The sequence below is a fragment of the Pan paniscus genome, chromosome 9, assembly GCF_029289425.2.
Source record: "Pan paniscus chromosome 9, NHGRI_mPanPan1-v2.0_pri, whole genome shotgun sequence".
NCBI classification, from domain to species: domain Eukaryota; kingdom Metazoa; phylum Chordata; class Mammalia; order Primates; family Hominidae; genus Pan; species Pan paniscus.
This window is the reverse complement of record NC_073258.2, coordinates 14406529-14430482: the sequence shown is the minus strand read 5'-3', so window position 1 is coordinate 14430482 and position 23954 is coordinate 14406529. Positions and strand designations below refer to the sequence as shown.

General features: G+C 51.5%; 1 protein-coding gene across 4 annotated transcripts in view; it reads left to right on the top strand.

Moving 5' to 3' along the window:
- Window positions 1-20631, top strand: part of DKK3 (dickkopf WNT signaling pathway inhibitor 3) — a 46498-nt gene extending 25867 nt beyond the window's left edge. For all 4 annotated transcript variants that reach the window (XM_003818170.5, XM_034932154.3, XM_034932155.3 and 1 more), the window contains exons 5-8: window positions 15253-15345; window positions 16642-16786; window positions 17775-17931; window positions 19054-20631. In XM_003818170.5, the coding sequence (XP_003818218.4) occupies window positions 15253-15345; window positions 16642-16786; window positions 17775-17931; window positions 19054-19276 (618 nt within the window). In that variant the 3' untranslated portion in view covers window positions 19277-20631. The remainder of the gene's footprint in view (window positions 1-15252; window positions 15346-16641; window positions 16787-17774; window positions 17932-19053) is intronic.
- Window positions 20632-23954: the final 3323 nt, after the last annotated feature.

Here is a 23954-nt window from a genome sequence, read left to right as displayed (position 1 = left end):
CCCAGCTCATCCTGGGGCATCTCCCAGATGGACCATTTGACAGCAGTGTAGCCCAGATAGGGGCCTGCACTGACTCCTGCTGCCCACAACTGCAGCCAAGGCTGATCTTCGGTGGAGAAGGCCTCTGTCCTGTGGCCACAGCTTGGCAGCCTGAACTGCTGCATAAAGCATCCTCTGACTCCATACTCCCTCTGCGGCCTGTCTTACCCATGGCATAGCTGGAGGATGCAGACATGACATCCAGTGGAGATTTGTGATATGTCAGGAGGGATTACAGGTCACAGCCCCCGGAACCTTGTTCTTCCTGAGAGATTTCACCTGCCCCACCGAAGGCTCCAGCCCTAAGCCTTTGGGATGGACAGAGAAAATACAAAATGTGATGCAGTTTTTATCACCTCCCAGTTCTCTCAAGTCCATGTGCCTAGGGACTGTGTCTCAGAAGCACTGTCTCCTGAGGAACCAGCTCTTGCATAGGTGCTATCTCCAAGTGCTGAGAGTGTGGAGGGACTTGGCACATTTATTACTTTCTTCCCAAGGCAAAGGAAAACCAAATTTAAGAGACTGAGCTAGGCCAAGTCAGCTCACTGACTCATCTAAAAAGGGCAAACAAGAAACCAACTGAGTCAATCTGGAGAAACTCTATCCATCCCCAAGGACGGGGTAGTGTCTTGAATGTGATCAAAATGAGGCTGGGCAGTGAGGACACTATCAGAGCCTGCTTGGCTTTTTGTAATTACCGAAAAACAGAAGCATGCGCTTCTACCCTGTCCCTGAATCCTGCCCAATTCCTAGCCCTCATCCCCTGCATCATTCCTTCCCTTGCATGAATGAAAGAATAGCACAACCAATCCCGTGAACAGTCCTAGGCTTATCTGGGTGCAGGTAAATCATGAGATTCACTCTAAACTTAATCCCATTAATTGCCGTGTTTGAGAGAAAGGGGATTTCATTAGGGCCTCCAGAGGAGTTTTCTGAGGGAAGAGATACAAGCTCTGGCCACCCCAGGAGGCCCTGTATGGACCTTGGCCACCATGGCTGTGGCGGGACATCGCCCTCACTTGTGGCCCGAGGACTGGCTGTGGTCTCCCTGGCCCATGGAAGCGAGAAGGCCCAGAACTCTGTGGCCACGGCCGGGCGCTGCTACCCTCCACGGCTGAACATTATTAGCCTGGGGCAGATGTCAGCTCTGAGAGGTCCACCAATTCTGGTGTGTCCCAAAAAGTGGCTGAGACTGGAAGACTAGGAGATGCAGGATATGGATGAAGCATGAGCCAGAGTGCTATTTGCACCCCGAAGCCAGAAAAGGAGGAAAAGATGATGGAGATTTGTGGAGGTGGCTGAGTGTCTGGAGAGGCTGGGGTAGAGCAGGTACCACCCTTCAGACAGCGCCACGGGGAAGCTGGTGGGACATGTTTCTGCCAACTTGCCAACTCCTAGGAGACCTGACGTGTCACCCAGACCCTTTACCCAGCAGGGCCTGTCATCTCCCCTAGGAAGGCTTGTTACGATTCCCCAGATCTCTCTCCTCCAGTGTTTCTTTCAGGAGGACTGTCCCCACGCCCCTGACACATGGTGATTAGGGAGCCCCCGTGACTCCGACTACCCTGGAGCGCCCACAGCACTCCCCAGAGGCAGCTCCAGATGTCTGCTGTTCATTGCCCAGAACACTTATTTTTTAAAAGAGGCCCTCACCATGGACTTCCAGCATCACCGGGGCAATGCTTGGAATGGGGGTGGTGCTTTCCTCAGAGACCAACCAGGACCATGGGGAGCACCTGCAGCAGCTGATCCAGAGACCAGGACATCCACAAGGACAGATATCTTATGAAAAGTCCTCAGGTTCATAGGAATGCTAGCTCTGCTGGGGGTGGGGGAGCTGCCTAGCCATGGATGATAATATAAACCTGTTTGGCCTGAAGAGCAACCGAGAAGGCCCAGGGGTCCTAGCCAAGGCCAGGCAGGGTCAAAGTAGAGATGGAAAAGTTGCTGACATCAGTCACGGGGCTATAAAGTGGAGGCATAGAGAGAAGGCTAAGGCAGAGGGATATGAGACAGGCCTTTTTTCTCTAGATGGCTGTGTGTGATTGCTGAGGGCACAAACCCCATCATGATTATGCTTCTGGTTAGCCTTGCTGCAGGGGAGCAGCCCCACCCCCAGCCCCGTAAGCATTGGTGATACCTGCCAAGCTCTGAGACCATCACCTTCAAAGTGCCCAGCAGGAAGGCTGGCAAGGCAGAGGGTGAGTTTGGATGCACCATGTTCTGGGCATCTGTTACCCAAACTCAGCACTATAAAACAACCGTTTATTATGTTCCTGGATTCTGTGGGTTAGGAACTTGGACAGGCACCATGGGGATGGTTTGTCTCTGCTCCGTAATACCTGAGACCTCTGACTTGAAGCCAGGGTACTCAATGACCAGCGCTGGAGCCATCTAGAGGCTCTTTTCACCCAAGCTCCTGGCTGTTGCCTGGAACCCTAGCCAGTGCTGTTGGCCGCCCCATGTAGCCTGGACTTCCTCACAATATGGTGGCTTGGTTCAAAGGGCAGGCACCTGACAAGGGAAGGAGCCAAATGGAAGCTATGTTGCCTCTTAGAACCCAGCCTTGAAGTTATGCAGCATTACTTCCTCCAGTTAGTTCATTAGAAGTGAGTCATTAGAGCCAAGTGCTCTGCTAGGATGAGGACGGTATGATTGAGGGCTGGGCATGCTGCCTTCCAGCCCCCTGCTATTTTCTGTTTCTAGAAGCAATCCCTTGGTTGAAGAAGCTATGAGTGCTCTGGGTGGAGAAGAGGCCAGTGATTTCAGTGCAGGTCTTGGGGGCTTTAGGGACTGAGGCATTTCCCTCGTTTGGTTGCCTGGAGACACCAGTGACCAACCAGCCATGGGTCGCCTGGACAGGACCACCCCTCAGAGAGAAAAGCCAACTGTGGGCACTTACAGCCCTCCCATCTGAATCTTGCCTTTCCCAGTATGAGTCTTGGCATGTCTTATAACCACCTGTTGGTCCGTGAACCCTGAACTATTCCTCTCTTCATCACTCCAGCCCTGAGTACCCAACTGGGGTGGGTACTCAGGACTGGGGAGCACCCAGGAGAGAGGCGCTAGCTGCCCAGTGGGAGAGTCAGGGAAGGCTTCCTTGAGGAGGAGACATCTGTGCTGCTCCCTAAAGATTAATTGACAGATAAGGGAGGTAAGGGCATTCTAAAAGCATGGGCCAAAAATCTGGGTCCTAGGGAGGTCAGAAAAATCAGGCTGGAAAACAGGTTGGGAGCTGACCAATAAGAGCTCTGTATACCATGCAGTTTGGACTCCAGGTCATGGTTGCTGGAGAAGGTGGAGAGACAGTCAGTTGTGAGGTAGAATGTGCTCAGGGTGACAGTCTTACAGGAACTCATGACCTTGGTCAGTCTGTGAGAGTCCAGAACCCGTAAGCCCTGCAGATTCAGAGACCGGACCTGCTCAGCAATCTTGCTAACTAAATTCTGACCTCACTAATGTGTAAACCAAAAGCACAGGCTATTAATTTGCAGGGTTGAGGAACATCTCTTTCTATGTGGGGACCCGCATCCAGGATGCTCCCTATGTGGTGTCAGGGTCCTGGGGGGCAAGTTTGGTTTTCTGTAGGTTGCTGGGTGAGTGAGAATTAGAGCCGAGGGAGCTTGAGATTGTTGAAGGGAAGTCATGGGTTCCCGGGTGCCTGGTGTAGTCAGAGCAGAGAGCTGCCACGGAGCTCCAGGCCTCCCTCTCCCCGGGTCACTGGGACACACCTTTTGTTCACTCCCTCTCTCCTTGTCACATTCTTTTTTGATGTCAGAATCACAGATGCGGGCTGACTGTTCCCAGGGCCTGGAAGGCAGGCTGTCTCCTCCGATTATGTGTTGACTGAATTTGTGCAACCCTCAGCCTTCTCCAGGGCCCCTCGGCTGGAGCAGCTTTCTGAACAATTATGATCAGGGATGTGCATAATCAAGTTTGTGTTTGAGGCAGATAACTGGAGCTGCAGAAAGGAGTCTGGTGGAGAGGGAGGCAGGCTGGTGGCTGGACGCTGGCCTCCTTGCTGCCACATTGTGCATAGGATGAGGTATGACTTGGTGGGAGCATCTGTGAGGGTAGCAAAGGCCCTTCTCTGCCTGTGAGGAAACCCCAGGACAGTGAGCCCCAAACCACCAGAGTCCCTCCTCACCAACTTCCTGGCCTTAGCAGGAGCTGGGCAGGAATAGAGACTTCTCAGGAGGCTAGAGTTAGGAGTGAAGCCAGCTTCCTTTCTCTCTGGCACTCATCTCCTGGGATCCACATCCGGATTCAGTTCCTGAGAACCTGGTGAGAACTTGGCTACCCGCCTGTGACCGGAAGCATTTCTCCCGGAGTCACATGGGGGACTTCACACTGACCTGGGCTGGCTCTCCTGCACTGCATCCAGACACTGTAGGTCCCGTGGGGTTTGCAGCCTGGAGTTTGGAGCAGCTGAAAGGCCTGTGGGCCCTGAGCAGATACAGCAGCAGCTGTCAGGGGGCTGCTCCTGCCAAGGCTTCCCCGCCCAGCCTCCATTTCCTGACACAAGGGTAGGACAGTTGGAGCTCCCTGCGGGTTGGGAAACAAAGGCCAAGGCCCCTGAGTGGATGGGAAAAGTCAGGCTGGGGAGAGTCTGAGGCTCTCACTGTTGTGATTCATGCCTTTCCTTGTGTTGGTGAACCTGTTCCCCACCTCTGTAGCTGCTCTTGTTACCGTGGGATACTCAGCCTGGCCATCTTTTTGGATCCCGGACCCCATCTGCTGCCTGACCTAGCAGGAGAGCCAGCTGCTGCTTCACATCCCAGCTCCAGCACTCACTAGCTGTGTGACTTTGGCAAGTTACTCAGCCTTTCTGTGCCTCCGTTTCCTCATCTGTAAAACAGAAAGGAATAATAACAGCCCTCTCTCAGTGGAGTGTTTTGGAGATCACGTGAGTTAATGCTTAGGATGCAGGACAGCTCTGGGAATAATATCTAGGAAGCAATATAAATATCGGCCATTATGGCTATGATTGTTTCATGACAACCCCTGTGATCATACACAATCTAGAGGCCTTTTCTCCAAGTACAGAAGCTGCACCTGAGCATGGTTGCTTACACCTGTAATCCCATCACTTTGGGAGGCCAAGGTGGGAGGATCACTTGAAGCCAGGAGTTCAAGGCCAGCTTGGGCAACATATAGAGAGACCCCATCTCTACAAAAAAAAGTTAAAAACAAAACCAAACAAAATGATAAAAAAAAGAAGAAAGAAGAAAGAAGAAGAAGAAGAGGAAGAAAAAGAAGAAGTGGAGGAAGGAGAGGAAGAAGAACAAGAGGAAGAGGAAGAAGAAGAAGAAAAGCTGCACATGCTCACAAAGCCCCTGAAGCACAGGCCAGAATCTGGGGTCGTGAGTGGGTACGGGGAGGAAGGGCAGTGCTTCCCAGCCTCCTCCCTGGAGTGGGGTCAGGAGCAGGCACCCTGATGTCCTTGTTGGCTTATCTTCATGGATGTCTTTGAGGCCACCTCTCTTTCTGTGGCCACCAGCCCTTCCTTCTCAACCTTCTCCTGCTCAAGGCCAACCCCACTTTCTCTCTTCCAAGAAATGCACCTGTTGAAACTTCACATTGATCGGATTGGCACATAAAATATAAGACACCCTATAGAATCTAAAATAATCTTTGGTATGAGTGTGTCCCATGTAATAATTGAGGCATACTGTATGAAAATATTATTCATTGTTTATCTGAGATTCAACTATGGCTGAGCATCCTATAATTTTATTTGCTAAATCTGACAAATAAAATTCAGCCAAATAAAATTTATTTGCTAAATTTGGCTAAATCTCCTTTAATCTGTCCAATAACCTCATGAGGTTCCCCACTTTGAGGCCCCTAAACAAAGAGGTCCCATGCAAGTGGAATAAGGAGCCATGGAGGAGGCAGCGGGTCTGGGAGACCTGGAAGTGCTGCTGGACTTGTCAGTGCATTTGGGCCTGAAATGCCCATCAGCCTCCTGATCTTCTGCATATGGAGTGCTAACTGTGGACTCGGTGTGTCTGGGGAATAGACCCAGGCCAGGCTCAGTGGCTCCACCCACACAGCGTGCCTTTGGATAGGTGGTGGGGGCTGTGCAGACCCTAAGTCCCCGGAGAAGTGTTGGGGGGAGTGGGTAGAGAGGGCTTTCCCAACGGCTGCCAACCCAGGTGGGATGACAGGCACTTGGATGAGTAGAGACAAGCCGCTTCCTTTGGAGTTAAATATGCGTCTAACTTCTCCAGAGGAAATGCTACTCAGGCTGAAAGAATGTTGGGAGGCTCTGTGTGTGGAGGGCTGGCTCTCGGTGGCCTGGCAGCAGGACAAGATTCCTGGAGGAAGGAACAAGCTTTTCCAGGGACCGACAAAGAGAGAAGGCTCCCAGAGGAGCTCTGGAGGTGGGAGCTGTCTGTATATATTGGAAGGAGAAGAGGGAGGATAGGAGGAGAGAGAGAACTCCAGGACTCTTTCCTGATTAAGGAAGGCATGACAGGCACTAAAGGGTTAGGAGCAGTGTTCTCCATACCCTGGGGTGCCAAGCTCTGCTCGGGGGTGCATTTTCCTCTTTCCTGGGCTGTGTGACTTGGGGGAAGAAAATTGGTGGGAGCAGCCCCAGGCGAGCCAGGCCTTTGCAGACATTGGCACTTTAGAATAACAATAGCTGGCACTGATGGGCTCCTGGCTCCTGCCTGGGTTTTTCCACAGGGCAGTCTCTGCAGCGGGTCAGGCTAGAGCCCCTCAGTGAGGTTTGGGGCCCCCACCCCCTGAGCTGGCTGAGAGTTTCCAGTGTAGCATCCAGGAAAGACTGGAGGCGCCCTGCTGCGTTCCAGACAAATGTGCATCTTATAGGCTCCTGCGACTGGCCTGGTTTTAAGGTCAAAAAAGGACTCTCAGGAATGGGGAAAGCCTGACTTGGGAATCCTGTAGGATAAAAGGGAAGCTGCCTGCTGCTCTTCCTCAGGGCACTGTTGCTAATCCTCCAGTCACCTTGTACCAGGGCCAGCCTTGTGGACCCTGCCCTCCTGCAGCAGGCACAGCTGGCAGTGCTCCACCTCCCTGAGAGTTCCAGAGTTCCCTCCTGCCTCACACTGCCACCTCCTGCCCCCTGGCTGGGGCCCCGACCCAGCCCAACCACTCCCAGAGAGAGCTCCACAGAGCACTGGGTTGCAGTTGAGCAGAACTTGGCTTGAGTGCAGCTCTGCCACTTCTGATTTTGGCAAGTGACTTCACTGTACTGTCTCAGTTTCCTCATCTGTCAAATGGGGCTTCTCTTGCTTACTTTGGAAGACAGGATAGTGTGAGGATGAGCTGAGGTGATGGATGCTCAAGGGTCTAGCCCCCAGGGGTGATTGAATTGTGTCTATTTTTTCTTGTCCCTTGCAGTCTCCTTGTCCTTGTTGGTAGTTGGCCCATCCTGGGCCCTCTCTTGGTTCCATTGCAACTGTCCTCCTTCTTCTTGTCTTCCCCTCCAGAGCAGAGGGCTCTAGGATGAAGCAGGAAGTTGTGCTGTTGGTAATGGGAAGGGCACTGGCTCAAGCCTGATGTTCTGGGCCTTTTCAGTAGAAATGTATTCATTAACAAACAAGACCCATTGGCCCACACTTAAGCTCAGGAGAGGCCATCCTTTGAGCTCCTGCCATGAGTTAAGCACTGCAAATAGAGATCCACTCTAGGGGTACAGTGGGTGGAGGCCACTAAGCACTATTGCATCTGTTATCTCCTTTAATCTGTCCAGTCACTTCATGAGGTTCCCCACTTTACAGATAAGACCCAGAGAGACTCAGTAATTAGGCCAAGATCACCTAGCTTGTAAGTGAACATGTATTAGAACCCAGGTGTGGGAGCAAAAGCCTATCTCAGCCCTACATGGCCCCAGACGCACTTGTGCCATATGGTCTTGACTTGTGACCCAGCATTATGGCAAGTGCAGCGACAGAGCCTGTAGAGGGGAGTGTGGGGGCCCAGTGGGGAATGGGGAACTGTGCCTGGACTCTCCCAGTGTTGGCACTGCAAGTCCTGCATCCCAGGATACCCCTAGCCCTGGGTGAACCAGGACCTTGGCCGCTGCACCCACACTGCTGACTCTACCAGAGGACCGCCTCTGCTCAGGAGGGTGCCTGGGCCAAGCTGCCTCCCCACCCATGGGTTCTGGGAACAGCCCCACGTCCAGGAGAGGATTATTTGTTTATCTCACAAATTGTACCATCTGTTCATCCTGGGAGCACTCAGGGCCTGGCATGACCACACCACCCCCCAGGGTGCCAGGAAATGGTAATCCACAGATAACATGCCCCACCCAAACCTTCAGTGACTAGAATGTGTACGGGGCTGGGGTGCCAGAGCCTGGCTCAGCCAAGAGACCCTGTTCTGGTCCCTGTGGCTCCACATCCTTTGGAATGTACCAGCACCTCCCCACTGACCACCCCTCTGTCACCTTCTAGCAATAAGATGCTGAAGGCTTAGGAACAGAGCTGACTGTGCGTGGAAGATCCGAAACAGAGGAGATTGGGGCTGCTGGCTTGTATCGGGGGAAGGTGCATGTATTAGTTTGCTAGGGCTGCCATCACAAAGTACCCCAAACAGGACGACTTAACAGGAATCTATTCTGTCACGGTTCTGGAGGCTGGAAGTCTGAAATCAAGATGTCAACAGGATTGTTTCCTTCTGAGAGCTGTGAGGGAAGGATGTGTGCTCTTATGAATGTGTGTGTAAATCTGAGCTTTTCTTCCATCAACACCATTGGGCTCTAAGGCTCTATGACCAGTGGTTCATCTACTGGTCAGTTCGTTCTTTCTGTTATTCTCTTTTTTTTCAAGATGGGGTCCACTGTCTGACTCAGGTTGGAGTGCAGTGGTGCGATCTTGGCTCACTGCAACCTCTGCCTCCCAGGCTCAAGCGATCCTCCCACCTCAGCCTCCCAAGTGGCTGGAATCACAGGTGCATGTCACCATGCCCAGCTAACTTTCTGTTATTCTTTTAGTGAATGGCAGCTGCGAGTCAAGCACATGCTGGGGGAATTAGAGTCAGAGACTGCTCCAGAACTCATGTTGAAATTCAATTTCCATTTTAACAGTATTAAGAGGTGAGACCTTTAAGGGGTATTTAGATCCTGAGGGCTCCACAGTCATAAATGGATTAATGCCATTATTGTGGGAGTTGGTTTCTTATAAAAGGGCAAGTTTGGTCCCCTTTTCTCTTGCCCTTTTTTGTGGCCCTTTCACTTTCTGCCAGGGGATGATGTAGCAAGAAGGCCCTCACCAGATGCTGGCTCCTCAATCTTGGACTTGCCAGCCTGCAGAACCATGAGCCAATAAATTTCTGTTCATTATGAATTACCCAGTCTCAGGTATTCTGCTATAGCAGCAAAAATGGACTAAGATGGTGACTGACCTCAAAGGGTGGCTGTGAGGATCCGAGAGGCATGCTAAACTTAAAGCCTGAAGGATGTGCAGGCAACTGGTTGGCGCTTTCTAAACCTCACTCTTGTCCTCTCCTCCTGCACAGTGTGCAGAGCTCTGAGGACAAGTGCATCCTATTGGTGGAGGTCCTGGGCCTCCATTCTGCATGCAGTTGACCCTCACTTCTTGCCCTGAAGATGTTCTCTCCAGAGCCATGGGCTTGAGAGGAGCTTGGGGAAGGCCCTGGCCCTGGAGGCATCCATCCCCAGCAGCCTCTTCCTTTGGGCCTCCGGTGAACAAGAATGTCTGGGATTCCTGAGAAGTGTGGGAAATCCAAGTGCCCAGCCAGTATGAGGAATGAGATGCAGCATCAGAAGGGTCCCAAAGAAGCGGTGCCTCTGCGGGCCCCACACAGACTCTGGGAAAGCCTCCAGGGACTCACTTGTTGTCCTCTCCCTCCTCCAAGTTTTGACTTCTGCTCACTCAGAGCCTCTCTCCTCTGATCAACTCTAAACTGGAAAATCAAAGACTCTGAATGGCTCCTTTGCCATTTTCCACTATTTCATGATAGTGTCAAAGCACCGGGGCTGCTTCCAGCCTGACATTCCTGCCAAATCTGTGCTGTGTTCCCGGTCAGCCCTCGCTCCCGCCAGCTTCTGAGCTTTCTAAATATAGTTCCCTCCTCGGGACAACAAAGAAGCCATCCTCTGAATGACTGCATTCCCCATGGCCAGCTTCTGGGCTGTTTGTCAGATTCCCCCAGCAGGATGGGAGGGAGGAGTGGGGGCAAACAGGAGTGGCCAGGACTGGAGAGGAGCTGCTAAAGTCCATGCAGCAGGGTGCTGTCTTCCAGCCATATGACATTTGGGCCCAGACGCTCAGTGGCTATGGCCTTGACCGTGAGTTCCTGCCTTCTGTCTCTGGGGATGCATGGGGCCCAGAGCCCTGTCCCGGGCAGGTGCTACTAAGTTGTGACTGAAGAAGAGGAGAGAGAAATGGTGATCTCCCCAGCAGGAAATTAAAAGTGTCTGTCGGCTCCAGTCCAGTCAAGCTGGGTGACCTCTGGGCAGATTCTACCCTTCAATCTCAGTTTCCACATCTGTGAAGTAGGGATAAGGACTATGTCAAGGAGACTAGAGAGAAATTGTGCCAGGTGGCGGGCACTAGTGGTCCTATCTGGCCAGGGCTCTGTGCCTGCATGTGATGGATTGCAGGCATAGCCTTTGAAGTGCTTTTTGGTCTGCCTTTCACTTCAGGATGGAGTCCCTCTTCTGGTCCCAGGGCTAAGAGGTAGATAGAGGCCCTGCAAGGTACTCATTCCTTACTAAAACAAGACCCCAAGCCCAGAGCCCCTGCTTTCCCTCCCAGGCCTCTTATTTCTGATTTCAGCTTCTCAGCCATCCAGAGCCCAGTTGGGTGCTGAGGCCCCTTTAAAAAGCCCAGAGCCCCCGCCTTCCCTCCCAGGCCTCTTATTTCTGATTTCAGCTTCTCAGCCATCCAGAGCCCAGTTGGGTGCTGAGGCCCCTTTAACACCTTGGCTCAAATGTGGACAGAACCCTTGAGCACAGCTAAGAGCAATTAGAATTATGGAAAAGAAAAAAACCTGGATTTCTCAGCTCAGGGCCTGTCTGTGCTTGGAGGGCACTGACACATGTCCTCTCCACCCACCCACTCAGTTCTGCTAAGGATAGAGGGCCTGACCTCTTCCTCAGGTCTAACAAACACTGGGAAAGGTGAGGCCAGCCCCTACTGCTAGCGGTCTTCAGGAGAGACTCAATACAAACAGCTTTACTGGATGGAGAGCCTGGCCTTTGTACAACTAAAGGTCACTCTGCCCCAGGACTTGCCTGGGGTGGACATACAGGCCACTGCCCACCTGTTTGACACCCTCAGGATGTAGATAAGTCAGGACTAGATGTTTGATCCCCAAGTGCTGACCAGGACAGAGATGTCAAGTTTTCGTGGATGCCTTAAGGCCCTGTTGATTTAGACCTTCCTTTCTGCTCACAAGCTGGCCCCCTGGCAGGGGTGCACCATGGCGGGATCAGGCATTGGATGTGTGGAGGAGCAGATGCATAGCTATCTGTTGCTATGGCCACCATTCACCAAGCATGAACTCTGTACAACAGCCCTGCAAAACAGCTCCTGCCTTCATCTTTGTTTTTAATAGAGGTAGAGTCAGCAGCCCAAGGTTTCACAGCTGTTAAGTGGCAAAACTAGGATTCAGTTTGTGCACCTTGGAGTCCTGAAGTTTCTAGTATGACCACAACTCTTAAAGAGTGTGTTCCTGCTGGGAATGGCAGTTGCACATCCAACTAGACAAGCTGGTGGGCTTGATTATAACAAAAGCCTCAAGCTTTCTTGAGGGGAATCATGCGGAACTAACCTACCAGCACTCCTTGCTGATACCCCAAAGGAAACCAGTAGCTTTGGTATATTTAGATTTTTCAAAGGTTTTTGGCAAAGTTCCATGCCAAAATTTTTTTTCCGTACCTAGAAAAACAATTAAGTTTGAAGGGAATATGCTTTGTCATGCATAGGAGCCTGTTTAGGGAAAGGAAGATATTCCTAAGGATGAAAATGCACCCGTCTTGATGGATAATTGTAAACAGCAGGGTCTTATAGGAATTGATGCTAGAAGAATCTTAGCTCATATTTTTAATTAAAGATCTGGGAGAGGAAATGTATAGTGAAAATCGCAAGTCTACGAAGGCCTTTCGGGGGAATGAGAAGCCAAATTAATGGAATGTATGTTTTTTGCGCTAGTTCTCAAACCATTGCTAATGATCCGCATTTTGTTGGCCTGTTTGCCACAGTAAGATGCAAGTGCTTTCACCCACTCGACACATATTTATTGTGCGCCCATGATGTTCCAGCCACAGTACTGGGCACAGGCATGAGTGTGGTATTATTCTGCTTTACAGAAGGGCTTTACAAAAGCTTATGGTTTCAACATTTCCCTGCTTTTGTTTATGGTTCTAACCCTTGCTTGTTTTAGAAATCATTATGCAAAGAACAACTGCATTCTTTTTAATGTCTGCATGGAGGGATTTTTCTGTGAAATGACTGTACAATAATCAGTTCCCTCTGGTTGGACATTTCTGTTATTTCTGGATTATAAATAATATAACGATATAGCCTTAAACACCCTTGTTCTCAGATATTTACATATATGGACAAGTGTTTCTGAGGGTAGTCACCAGGAAGGGAACTGATTGGGTCAAAGGACATATACATTTAACTATTTGATAGATGCTGATGGATTGCCTGCAAAAAAAAAAAAAAATCTTCAATTTTAATTACCCCAAAGCATTTGGCAATGCTTATTTCCTGAAACTAACATTGAATATTTTATTAGTTTCCTATTGATGCTGTAACAAATTACCACACATTTACTGGATTAAAACAACACAAATTTACTGTTTTCCAGTTCTGGAGGTCAGAAGTCCAACACAAGTCCCACTGGGCTAAAAGCAAAGAGTGGGCAGGGCTGCATTCCTCTCTGGAGGCTCTAAGAGAGATTCTGCTCCTTGGCCCCTGGCCCCCCTTCCATCTACAAAGCCAGGGATGGCCAATGGAGTGTCTGTGACACCTGGCATGATATCACTCTGACACTGACTCTTCCTCTATTCCCTTTTCCATTTTTAAAGTCCCTTGTGATTCTGTCAGGTAGGTGCTCCTGGATAATCCAGAGTGCACTCCCTACCTTCAGGTCAGCTGATTAGCAACCTGCATTCCCTCTGCCTCTAATTTCCCCTTCCTATGTAATATAACATACCCACAGGTTCTGGGGAATAGGATGTGAACATCTTTGGGGGTGCTGTTATTCCACCCACCATGGAGACATTCAACCTTTCTAATTTCTTCCATTCTAAGTGAAAAAAATGGTATTATGCTCTTTTAAGTTGCATTTCTTGATCGATTTCATTGGTGAGGTTGAACGCCTTTCTATTTGAAGAGGCAAATTTCTGTTATTCTAAGTTGTCTGTTCATACCCTTTGTCTCCTTTGCTACTGGGTTGCTCTTTCTCTCTCTCTTTTTCCAATTGAATTACGAATTTCTTAAGGGCAGAGGCCTCCTCACATTCACCTTTGTGTCCCCAGTCCCTCAAAATATGGCTGGTTCAGAGAAGGGATTCTGTGCCTGTTGACCCTTCCTTTCTCCCAAATGTCGTCCCTCCCACTCCATTTTCTTGCCATTCTGCTTTGGAAAGAATGTCAGGAGGCTTCCGGCTGAGCAGCCTGAGTTGTGTCTGTGCACAAGAGCGTGTGCTGGGCTGAGACAAAGCGCGTCTGTGATTTGTTCCCAGCCCTGTTGGGACTTCTCTGGCCGTTGGGGCTCTGGCTCAGACTCAGTCCCTTCACTTGGGCGGCCGTTCACCCTACTCAGAGCCTCGGTTTTCTTATCCGTAAAAACAGCGATGGTATCATGACTGACATTTAAGGGGTGCTGGGAAAGTAACTGAAACAAAAGCATCAATGCTTTGCAAGGGAGCACCCTGGTTGCTGGGTCGCCAGCACTTGCAGTGTTGATCAGAGCAGCAGAGCCCCTGGAAGGGGACTGGAGGCAGCTGCCGGAGGTCCAGGCCTGCCCGGCCAGGCTCTTCCAGGTGGGGCTCCACACCCGCATTCAGGATGGGAGGATGCTCTGGGTTAGAGGGGAGAGCCGGTCCTTCCCTTCCTCAAGACCCTTCCAGAAGGTCTGCTGGGCCCCAGAATACCAGGCCTCAGGAGGGTCCTTCTCACCACTGGCTGCTACATGTGGAGCCCTGAACCCCCTTGGCTCAAGGGCTGGTGGTGGAAAGAGACCCTCCACCCTGAACTAGTCACATTATCTTGGAGGGACCTCTCTGCCTCCATTTCCCGGCTGGCAATATAGAGAAGGCAGTCCCTACCTGCCTCCTGCTGGGAGGAGTCACTGAACAAGATCAGGGCCGTCAAGCCTGATACCTCAAAAGGGCGATCAATGGCCATTCCTGTCATCATGTTCCTTCCTCCCCTGCCCTCCTTCCCCTGCTGTAAAGCTGCCGGTTCGTAGGCCTGAGCCTGACAGCAGGTCCAGGAGCTGAAGCAGCCCTGCTTCTGCCAGTGACCGGCGACCATGGCAGGTCACAGTGCCCTCGGCCATGCCTCCCTGTTCTGTGACTCAGGCCTTGGGGTGGACAGATTCCCCTCACTCCCTCTCTCCCTGTTTCTCCAGCCAGGCAGAGCTGGCAGCCATGAGGAGACAGCACCTGGGCTGGGAGGGCTGGAGTCCAGCCACCCTCCTCTAATTCATTTCCAAGCTGGCAGCTGCCTTTCCCTCTTGCAGGGACCCTAGACCCAGGACCCTGAGGGCACTCTCTGTGGGCAGGGCTGTGGCTTTCTGGCAGGGTCCCTAGTGATGCCCCCTCTGCTGCCTCCCAGTCTTCACAGTCAGCAGAGCCCTTGAGGCCTGTCTTCCAGCCTTTCCTGTGCAGTCGGGCGGGCCTGGACCTCATTAGCACTTTTTATTAAATCCATATGTTCTGTGTGGAAGACCAGCCCTGAGTCCCTGTGCTCCTGCCCTGGGTGTGGGTGGGGGAGAACTGTGCACAGATGGCGATTGTGTGAATTTGGTGTGGGATCCTCCAGGCTCTGGGCTGCCAAGCCTCCTAGGCATGGAGATGCTGAAGGGCAGTGCAGCCAGGCAGGGATCAGGAGCGACTAGAGTCTGGAGGCCTTTCCTGACCCTGCTGAGCCTGTGGGGTCAAGAATGGGGAATGGAAGCGGGCCTGGCCCTTCCTGGGCACTGTGGGCCTGCTGCTCTGCTCTCCATTGACACATCTGCTCCCTGTGCCCTTCCCCAGGAGTGCATCATCGACGAGGACTGTGGGCCCAGCAAGTACTGCCAGTTTGCCAGCTTCCAGTACACCTGCCAGCCATGCCGGGGCCAGAGGATGGTGAGTATGCCAGGGCCTCTGGGGCTGTGGCACCAGGGTCTCGGGCACCTGGGGGAGAAAGCCAGGGGCCCCAGCGTTCTCAGCTGGGCTTCCCAGAAGAGCCTCACCATGATGGGGAGGACCCAAGAGGGCTCCCCAGAGGGCTGACTCCTGGAGGACAAGGAAATCATTCCAGTTTGGGATGACAGGAAGCCATCTGCAGACCCAGGGCCACTCCCATCCACCCCATGTCCTCTGGTCATGTTGTTTGTGTCATTGATGGTAGAGAAGGGGAGGGATGGCCAGGCACCGTGGCTACACCTGTAATCCCAGCACTTTGGGGAGACCAAGGCAGAAGAATCTCTTGAGGCCGGGAGTTCAAGAAGGGGAGGGAAGGGAGAGGAGGTGTCCCTACACCTGTTGCTTCCCCTGGGGATGACCCATCCTAATAGACAAACAGAGACATTCCGGCAGCCCCCAGGCAGGGAGAGCGGCAGCTGCTCTCCTTCTGGACCTGCACCCCACCCACCAGATCTTTCTCCAATCTGCCAATAAGAGAGGGCAGAGGGACAGGGCAAGAAGAGGCCAGGGCACTGCCCCAGTGCAGGTTACATTGGGAAATGTGGAGCCAGAGCAAAGGAGACTCTTCACCCAACAGGCATTTTGGACGAAGCCACATGGACTCACAGACTTTTCATAGTCATTTTTCCTTATTCAGACAATAACACAGCATGCTAATACGCTTGGAAAGTCAAGCAGTTCTTATTACCTTACCCGACTGTCTGTGGTGAGGCCACTGCTGTTGCACCTCCCAGCCAACCCCACTCCGTACCATCACTGGGCACAGCCATGGGGACCTCACTTTGCTCTCTAACTGCCATGCCCTGTGTGGCTGCAGGACCCTGGCACCCGCAGGCCATCCTCATCTTGGGCTGGCTTGGGCCTTAGTTTAATCGGCTCATCATTGGGCCTTGCCTCTTTGGGCCTGGACCTAGGGACCTAAGGAAAAAGGGAACAGCACAAGTCTGTGGGGACCACAAAGACCCCCTGCTGTTCTTTGCAAAATCTTGAGCTGTGGAGAAAGACTCAGATCCATGAGTCCTCCCGGTGCCATTTTTCCAGCGTTCTGACCCCCATGTCTCGCCAGCCAAGCTCCCACCTCTGTCCCATTGACTTTCACTGAAATCTCAGCCTGGTCTGCCTGTCTCTACAATGGGAGGATGCAGGTTGGCCTATCTGTGGTATCTTCAGGCTGGGCTCTCAGCAGGCCCCCAGTCCCTAAGCCGCTGGCTCTAGGCTCTTTCCACCTGTCCGCAGCTCTGCACCCGGGACAGTGAGTGCTGTGGAGACCAGCTGTGTGTCTGGGGTCACTGCACCAAAATGGCCACCAGGGGCAGCAATGGGACCATCTGTGACAACCAGAGGGACTGCCAGCCGGGGCTGTGCTGTGCCTTCCAGAGAGGTGAGTGGCCTCCCCTCAGATGCAGGAAAAACCCTGTCCCAAGCTCCACCACACTGGACCTCCTGGAGCCACGTCCATGCCAACCACATGGTTTCGCGTCCCACCTCTTGGATAGGCTCCCAAATGCTCATCAGTGTGTGCTGCACTCCCACAGCCTCTGCCCGGAGTGGGAAGACCACCTCTTTTTTTTCCCCTGTTGATGCTCAGAAAAGTTAAATGACTTCAGGATGCAAAAGCCCAGTCTGGAATGGGGTGGGACTAGCAGCCCCCTCCCTCCCACCACTCCTTATTTCCCAGGTTCCTTTACCTGTGAATCACCCGCTTCCACTCCCATCTTCCGTCCTGCCTCTCCCAGGTGAGGTCTGCTCAGGCTCTCTCCGCCCCCACTAGGGTTTTGAAAAATTCTCATTTGCCGCCTCCCCAGCTCTGCATCCCCAGCCCACTAGTCCTCCCTGTACCTGCCGCCTCCGTGATCTTCCTAAAGGGCTGCTTTTTGGGTGTTGCTCCCCTGGGACCTGCAGCAGCTCCTGTTGTCTCCCACGATGTTCAGACTCCTTAGGCTGTCTTGTGAGGCCTCATGCAGCTCCAACTTACTTGCCCTCCTTTTCTCTCCACTACTTCTTGGCCTATTTGGGAATTTCACCGGCCCTGACATTTTCCACTGAGCTCAACCCCAGGCCTTTGCTGGTGCTGTCCCTCTGCCTGAATGCCTTTGCCTCACTCTTAATTTCTCCAGACTTTCTGGCCCTCAAAATCCAGCAGAAGCCCACCTCTTCCAGGCAGTCCTCCCTGCTTCAGCCCTACCAATCATTCCCTCCTGAGCCCAGGCTGCCATTCTTGTTTCCTGTCATTGCGTATCTTCAAAACTAACCTGCACTTTGGGGTTGAGGGTGGGAGGTAGGAGGTTATGTTCCATTTCTTTGCCCCTCCCTTTGGAGCCCTTCTACCCTACACGGGGCACACAGGGGTGACTCTGGGCTGGTTCCAGGCCTGCTGTTCCCTGTGTGCACACCCCTGCCCGTGGAGGGCGAGCTTTGCCATGACCCCGCCAGCCGGCTTCTGGACCTCATCACCTGGGAGCTAGAGCCTGATGGAGCCTTGGACCGATGCCCTTGTGCCAGTGGCCTCCTCTGCCAGCCCCACAGGTGAGGCCCCCTAACCCTCACTCTCAGGGAGCCAAGGGCTGAGGAGGTGCCATCCAGCAGGGGCGTAGGAGCAGGAGCAGGTTTTCCCTGGGGGAGATGTAGATTCCCTTTAGGATTGGTTTGAGAGGTCGTTGGGTCATGCAGATGGAAGGGTCCAATCAGCAGTCGGTTCTAGGGGTCTGGAGCCCAGGCTGCCCAGGAGGCACAGATCTGGGGCTCATCTAGCTGGTGGCTGAAGCTTCATGAGTGGATGGTCCAGGGAGAGGACATGGAGGGAGAAAAGCCTGGGCTCCCTCCCCAGACCTGTCACAATGACAGATAAGCAGAGAAAAAGGAGCTGGCAGAGAGGCCACGGGGAGGCCAGGAGTGGCCACCAAGGTGGAGGGTGCAGCCCACACTGTCTGAGGCTGCTGAGACTCCATGAGGCACGAGGCTCAAGCCTGGCCAGCTTCTCAGGGCACATCTCCCTGTCCTCCCCGCAGCCTCTACTCAATCTTCTCTCCCAACAGAATCCAGGGCTGCTGGGCAGACAGGCAGAACTCCCATTCCCCATGGCTCTGTGCAGTGGCTCACACCTGTAATCCCAGAGCTTTGGGAGGCCAATGCAGGAGGATTGCTTGAGGCCAAGAGTTCAAGACCAGCCTGGGCAACATAGGGAGATCCCGTCTCTACCAAACACATTAATTTTTTTTAAAAAAAGGAATTCTTCCTCCCTATTCCCACAGAGGTCCATGGCTCCCTGCATGTGGCTAGACTACACCCCAGAGTCAGGCTGACTCCTGCCTGGAGGCCCAAATGGGCCACGGTCTTTGAGGGGCTGTGGTGCTGCTATATAGCACTCAGGTCCTGCCCCTGGGCTGCGGGGCCTGAGAGTCACAGGAGGTCAGGCCTGCGCTGGAGGAGGGGAAGCTGCCCCCCACCAGCACATTCTCCCAAAGTGAGCCTCCCTCAGCCATCATTTTAAGACAGATGTTGACGGGAAGTGAAGTGTCTCTGTTGAAGAGACAGGAGAGGAGGGGGCATGAAGGCGAGGCTGGGAGCCCCACAGAGTCAGGGCACCTTAGCTTTCGGCCTGGGCAGGCTCCCACGTTTAGAGCCTGGCTTTGTCCCATCTCTCCCCAGCCACAGCCTGGTGTACGTGTGCAAGCCGACCTTCGTGGGGAGCCGTGACCAAGATGGGGAGATCCTGCTGCCCAGAGAGGCCCCCGATGAGTATGAAGTTGGCAGCTTCATGGAGGAGGTGCGCCAGGAGCTGGAGGACCTGGAGAGGAGCCTGACTGAAGAGATGGCGCTGGGGGAGCCTGCGGCTGCCGCCGCTGCACTGCTGGGAGGGGAAGAGATTTAGATCTGGACCAGGCTGTGGGTAGATGTGCAATAGAAATAGCTAATTTATTTCCCCAGGTGTGTGCTTTAGGCGTGGGCTGACCAGGCTTCTTCCTACATCTTCTTCCCAGTAAGTTTCCCCTCTGGCTTGACAGCATGAGATGCTGTGCATTTGTTCAGCTCCCCCAGGCTGTTCTCCAGGCTTCACAGTCTGGTGCTTGGGAGAGTCAGGCAGGGTTAAACTGCAGGAGCAGTTTGCCACCCCGTCCAGATTATTGGCTGCTTTGCCTCTACCAGTTGGCAGACAGCCGTTTGTTCTACATGGCTTTGATAATTGTTTGAGGGGAGGAGACGGAAACAATGTGGAGTCTCCCTCTGATGGGTTTTGGGGAAATGTGGAGAAGAGTGCCCTGCTTTGCAAACATCAACCTGGCAAAAATGCAACAAATGAATTTTCCACGCAGTTCTTTCCATGGGCATAGGTAAGCTGTGCCTTCAGCTGTTGCAGATGAAATGTTCTGTTCACCCTGCATTACATGTGTTTATTCATCCAGCAGTGTTGCTCAGCTCCTACCTCTGTGCCAGGGCAGCATTTTCATATCCAAGATCAATTCCCTCTCTCAGCACAGCCTGGGGAGGGGGTCATTGTTCTCCTCGTCCATCAGGGATCTCAGAGGCTCAGAGACTGCAAGCTGCTTGCCCAAGTCACACAGCTAGTGAAGACCAGAGCAGTTTCATCTGGTTGTGACTCTAAGCTCAGTGCTCTCTCCACTACCCCACACCAGCCTTGGTGCCACCAAAAGTGCTCCCCAAAAGGAAGGAGAATGGGATTTTTCTTTTGAGGCATGCACATCTGGAATTAAGGTCAAACTAATTCTCACATCCCTCTAAAATTAAACTACTGTTAGGAACAGCAGTGTTCTCACAGTGTGGGGCAGCCATCCTTCTAATGAAGACAATGATATTGACACTGTCCCTCTTTGGCAGTTGCATTAGTAACTTTGAAAGGTATATGACTGAGCGTAGCATATAGGTTAACTTGCAGAAACAGTACTTAGGTAATTGTAGGGCGAGGATTATAAATGAAATTTGCAAAATCACTTAGCAGCAACTGAAGACCATTATCAACCACGTGGAGAAAATCAAACCGAGCAGGGCTGTGTGAAACATGGTTCACAGCAGACTGTGAACACTGAACTCTACGCCACTCCACAAATGATGTTTTCAGGTGTCATGGACTGTTGCCACCATGTATTCATCCAGAGTTATTAAAGTTTAAAGTTGCACATGATTGTATAAGCATGCTTTCTTTGAGTTTTAAATTATGTATAAACATAAGTTGCATTTAGAAATCAAGCATAAATCACTTCAACTGCTCTTCTGTAGTTCTTGGATTTCTTTTCCCTTTTGACTTTGAATAAATGTAAAATCCTTTCAGCCAGAAAAAGTAAAATAGAAACGACCTGTATTAAAAATCTTCCATAGAAGCAAATTTTCCACCCAACTGAAGCACACCTCTTTCAGCATCAAAATATTTTAGAAATCTTAACTATTTTTGGATGGGAATTTGTCTTAAAGAGTGTAAATGCTTCACGGCCTTCTGAAAGGACAAATGGAATATGTATGACTCTTTTTTTAGGGGAGCCTTCTTTAATCAAATGCAGTTCTGGGCCATAACACAGTAAGATCCTCAAGGACCATAATATTAGAGCTACTATATCGAAGTCAGCTGCGTGGCAAGTGCCAGATTAGGCAGTCTACCTATATTCATTCATTTAATCTTCACTGAACTCCATGAGCATTTTCTTCATTTCACAGATGAACAAATGGAGGTGCAAAGAGATTGACAGAGTAGAAGTCAGACAAAAACAGCATCTAGTACAGTATGTCCAGGTTATAGTGATTATTTTAAGATCAAATAGGGAGCTGTTTTCTATTCAATGTCAGAAACCATCAGGACCACCCTACATTCTGGTTACTCAACAGATATCTACTGAGAGCCTCCTCAGAACCAGGTGCTGTGGTACGCTTTGGGGTGCCAAGCTGACCCAGATAGGGTCCCTACCTTGAAGGCATCCCAGTCTAATGAGGGAGACACAGCCAGAGCAAGCAATGACAAAACAAAGACAGTCAACCCGATGTGGGAACAGAGGTGTTACGGAAGCCTCAGTGGAGCACTTGGGGAGAGCTGGCATGGGAACTGGCTCTTGAAGATGATAGGAGTTTATCAGGAAGCCAGAGGGCACAGGAAAGGGCTTTCTGGGCCATGGGCAGAGGGAGGGAGGCACAAGGGTCAGGTGCCATGTAGGGGAAACTGCAAGTCATTTGCAGTGGCTGGAAGGCAAGGAAAGCTTGAGGAAGCATTTAGAGAAGAGGCTAAAAATTATGTCATCCAAAAAATGATTGAAAACATTGTGGCAAATGAGATAAAACTAGGTCCCCCATAGTTGTATATGTAGATATAGTAGGCTGCTCCATTTTGTCATGATAGCCACAAACTTGTAAGAACATGAGAGGCTTTGCAAAATACTTAGCTGAAGCCAGCATCTGAGTAGCATCTGAGTGTCTCCTTTACTCAGTCCTGAGTGAAATGTGGGAGGGGCTGGGTGGAGGTGGTGCTTGAATACCTTGCTGCTGCTCTCTCCCAAAGCCAGAGTTCCTGCCAAGCCATGGCAGATGCCGTCAGGTAAACTGCTCAACAGCTGTTCCCAGTCCCTCCAGCAGCTAGGGCTGGCCCCATGACCCAGGAAATGTAAGGGGAGGGCTCCCAGAGTTTCTGGAATTTTTTCCCAATTGACAAAAGGAGAGTGGCAAACAAGAATGGAGCTCCTGCCCTCCATCCACTTTCCCTGCCTTTGAGTATGGTGCTCAGGAAGTGACATTTGGCTCTGGGGCAGCCATCTGGTGATCATGTGATCAACAGGGCTGCATTCCTCTGGAGGCTCTGGGGAGAGTCCATTTCCTTGCTGTTTTTTAGCCTCTATAGGTCACTGGCATTCCTTGGCTCATGGGCCCCTTCATCTTCAAATCCTGCAATGACAGTTCTGTCCTTCTCAGGTGCCAGCTCTCTGGCTTTCTACAGCTGGGAAAGGTTCTCCACTTCTGGGGACCCATGTGATCAAATTGCGCCCACCTAGATAATCCAGAATAATCTTCCCACGTCAAGGTCCTTAACCTTAATTGCATCTGCAAAATCTCTTTTGCCCTGTCAGGTAAATAATCACAGGATACAGGGTTTAGGATGTGGCCCTACCACAGAAAGAGCCTTTGAGTCCTCGACATTGAGGAGGAAACCAATCCTGTTCTCCACCATCTCTGGACACCTTAAGTAAACCACCGATATTATTATTGATAAAGCTGGTGTTAGCTTTTCTGTTATTTGAAGCCAAAAAGCATTTCTGACACAGGAGCTATTTGCATGATGAACCATAGCCTGCAGGAGAACAAAGCCCAACTGGTTCTCTGGGCCTGTGGGGAGGGAGGATGAGGTTGAAGAGGGAAGGGAGGGGCCTGCTGTAGTGCGAGGGACAAAGACAGGAAGAGAAAAAAGGCATTAGGTATTCCTGTGGTCTGCGCATCCTCTCCAGATACTCAAGAAATGCAATTCAACTATTTGGAGATTACTTTTTGATAGCTATGCTTGGTTTCTAAATGCAGCTAGGCCCCTGCACACAGGGCTTGCTGCAAGTGGCCACCTCAGCAGCAGCAGCACAATTGCCCTGTATAAAGATGACCGAGGGAGGGTGAAATCCCCTTTTGGGAGATTGTGGTGTTTGGAAAACAGATTCTTCCCCTCCCTGACACTCCGTTGAGGGAGGAGAGGTTAGATTTTATTCCCTTGGCTGAAACTTCTGAGGGGAACTTTTTGAGACACTCATGGAAGATCAAATTGAGGGTTGAAGACTTGGTAGGGACTAGTGCAGCATGGGATAGTGGTATTCACTGCAGAGAAGTGTCTGCCAGCAGGAGGCTGGCAAAAGACACTGTCAAATTTCATGAGGGAGCACCAATGCTGTTAGGAGTTGGGTCCTTTGCTGATAGGACCTGCAGGGCATCTACCTTTATGTCTACAAAAAAGTTAGTAGTGACCAGGCACAAGGGGACAGTAACCTTACCAGCCTCATTGCTAAGAAGTGGTTAGCACATGTCTTTCCCCCGCTCTTCCTGGCCTCTTCCACCACCAGTCAAGCTGGTGCAGGAGTTGGCAGGGACAGCACATCTTGGAGGCACTATGGAGGTTCAGGGGAGCTTTGAATGAAACCACTGAACTTTAAGATAAGATTGTCTTAATAATGCAAAATGACTTAAAAGTCACAGGATTGCACTGAGCACTTGATAAGCCCACTGCCCAGTGGGTAACTGCATTTGACAAAACAATTGGCACAGTTATGAAAAAAATGTAAGCATTGAGTATTTTTATCTCCATAAATTATACTCTTCAAGCAGGTTACTTAAGCATTATAAAAGAGGCTGAAAACAGGTGGGGAGAGGGCAGGTGGGAAACATGGAAAGCAGAGGGAAGGGGAGCTTGGTGCCCACCTGTGAGGCAAGGTTTTAGGGTCCAATAACAATTTCTGACCTGGTGAGCTGACACTCACAGTTGAGATCAATTCTCTTGTACAGGTGAGCGGGTGAGGAGGTGGAAAGGGGCAGTGCTGTGATGGGGAAGGGGCAGAGCATTCCTCTCAACTCTCTTTTGC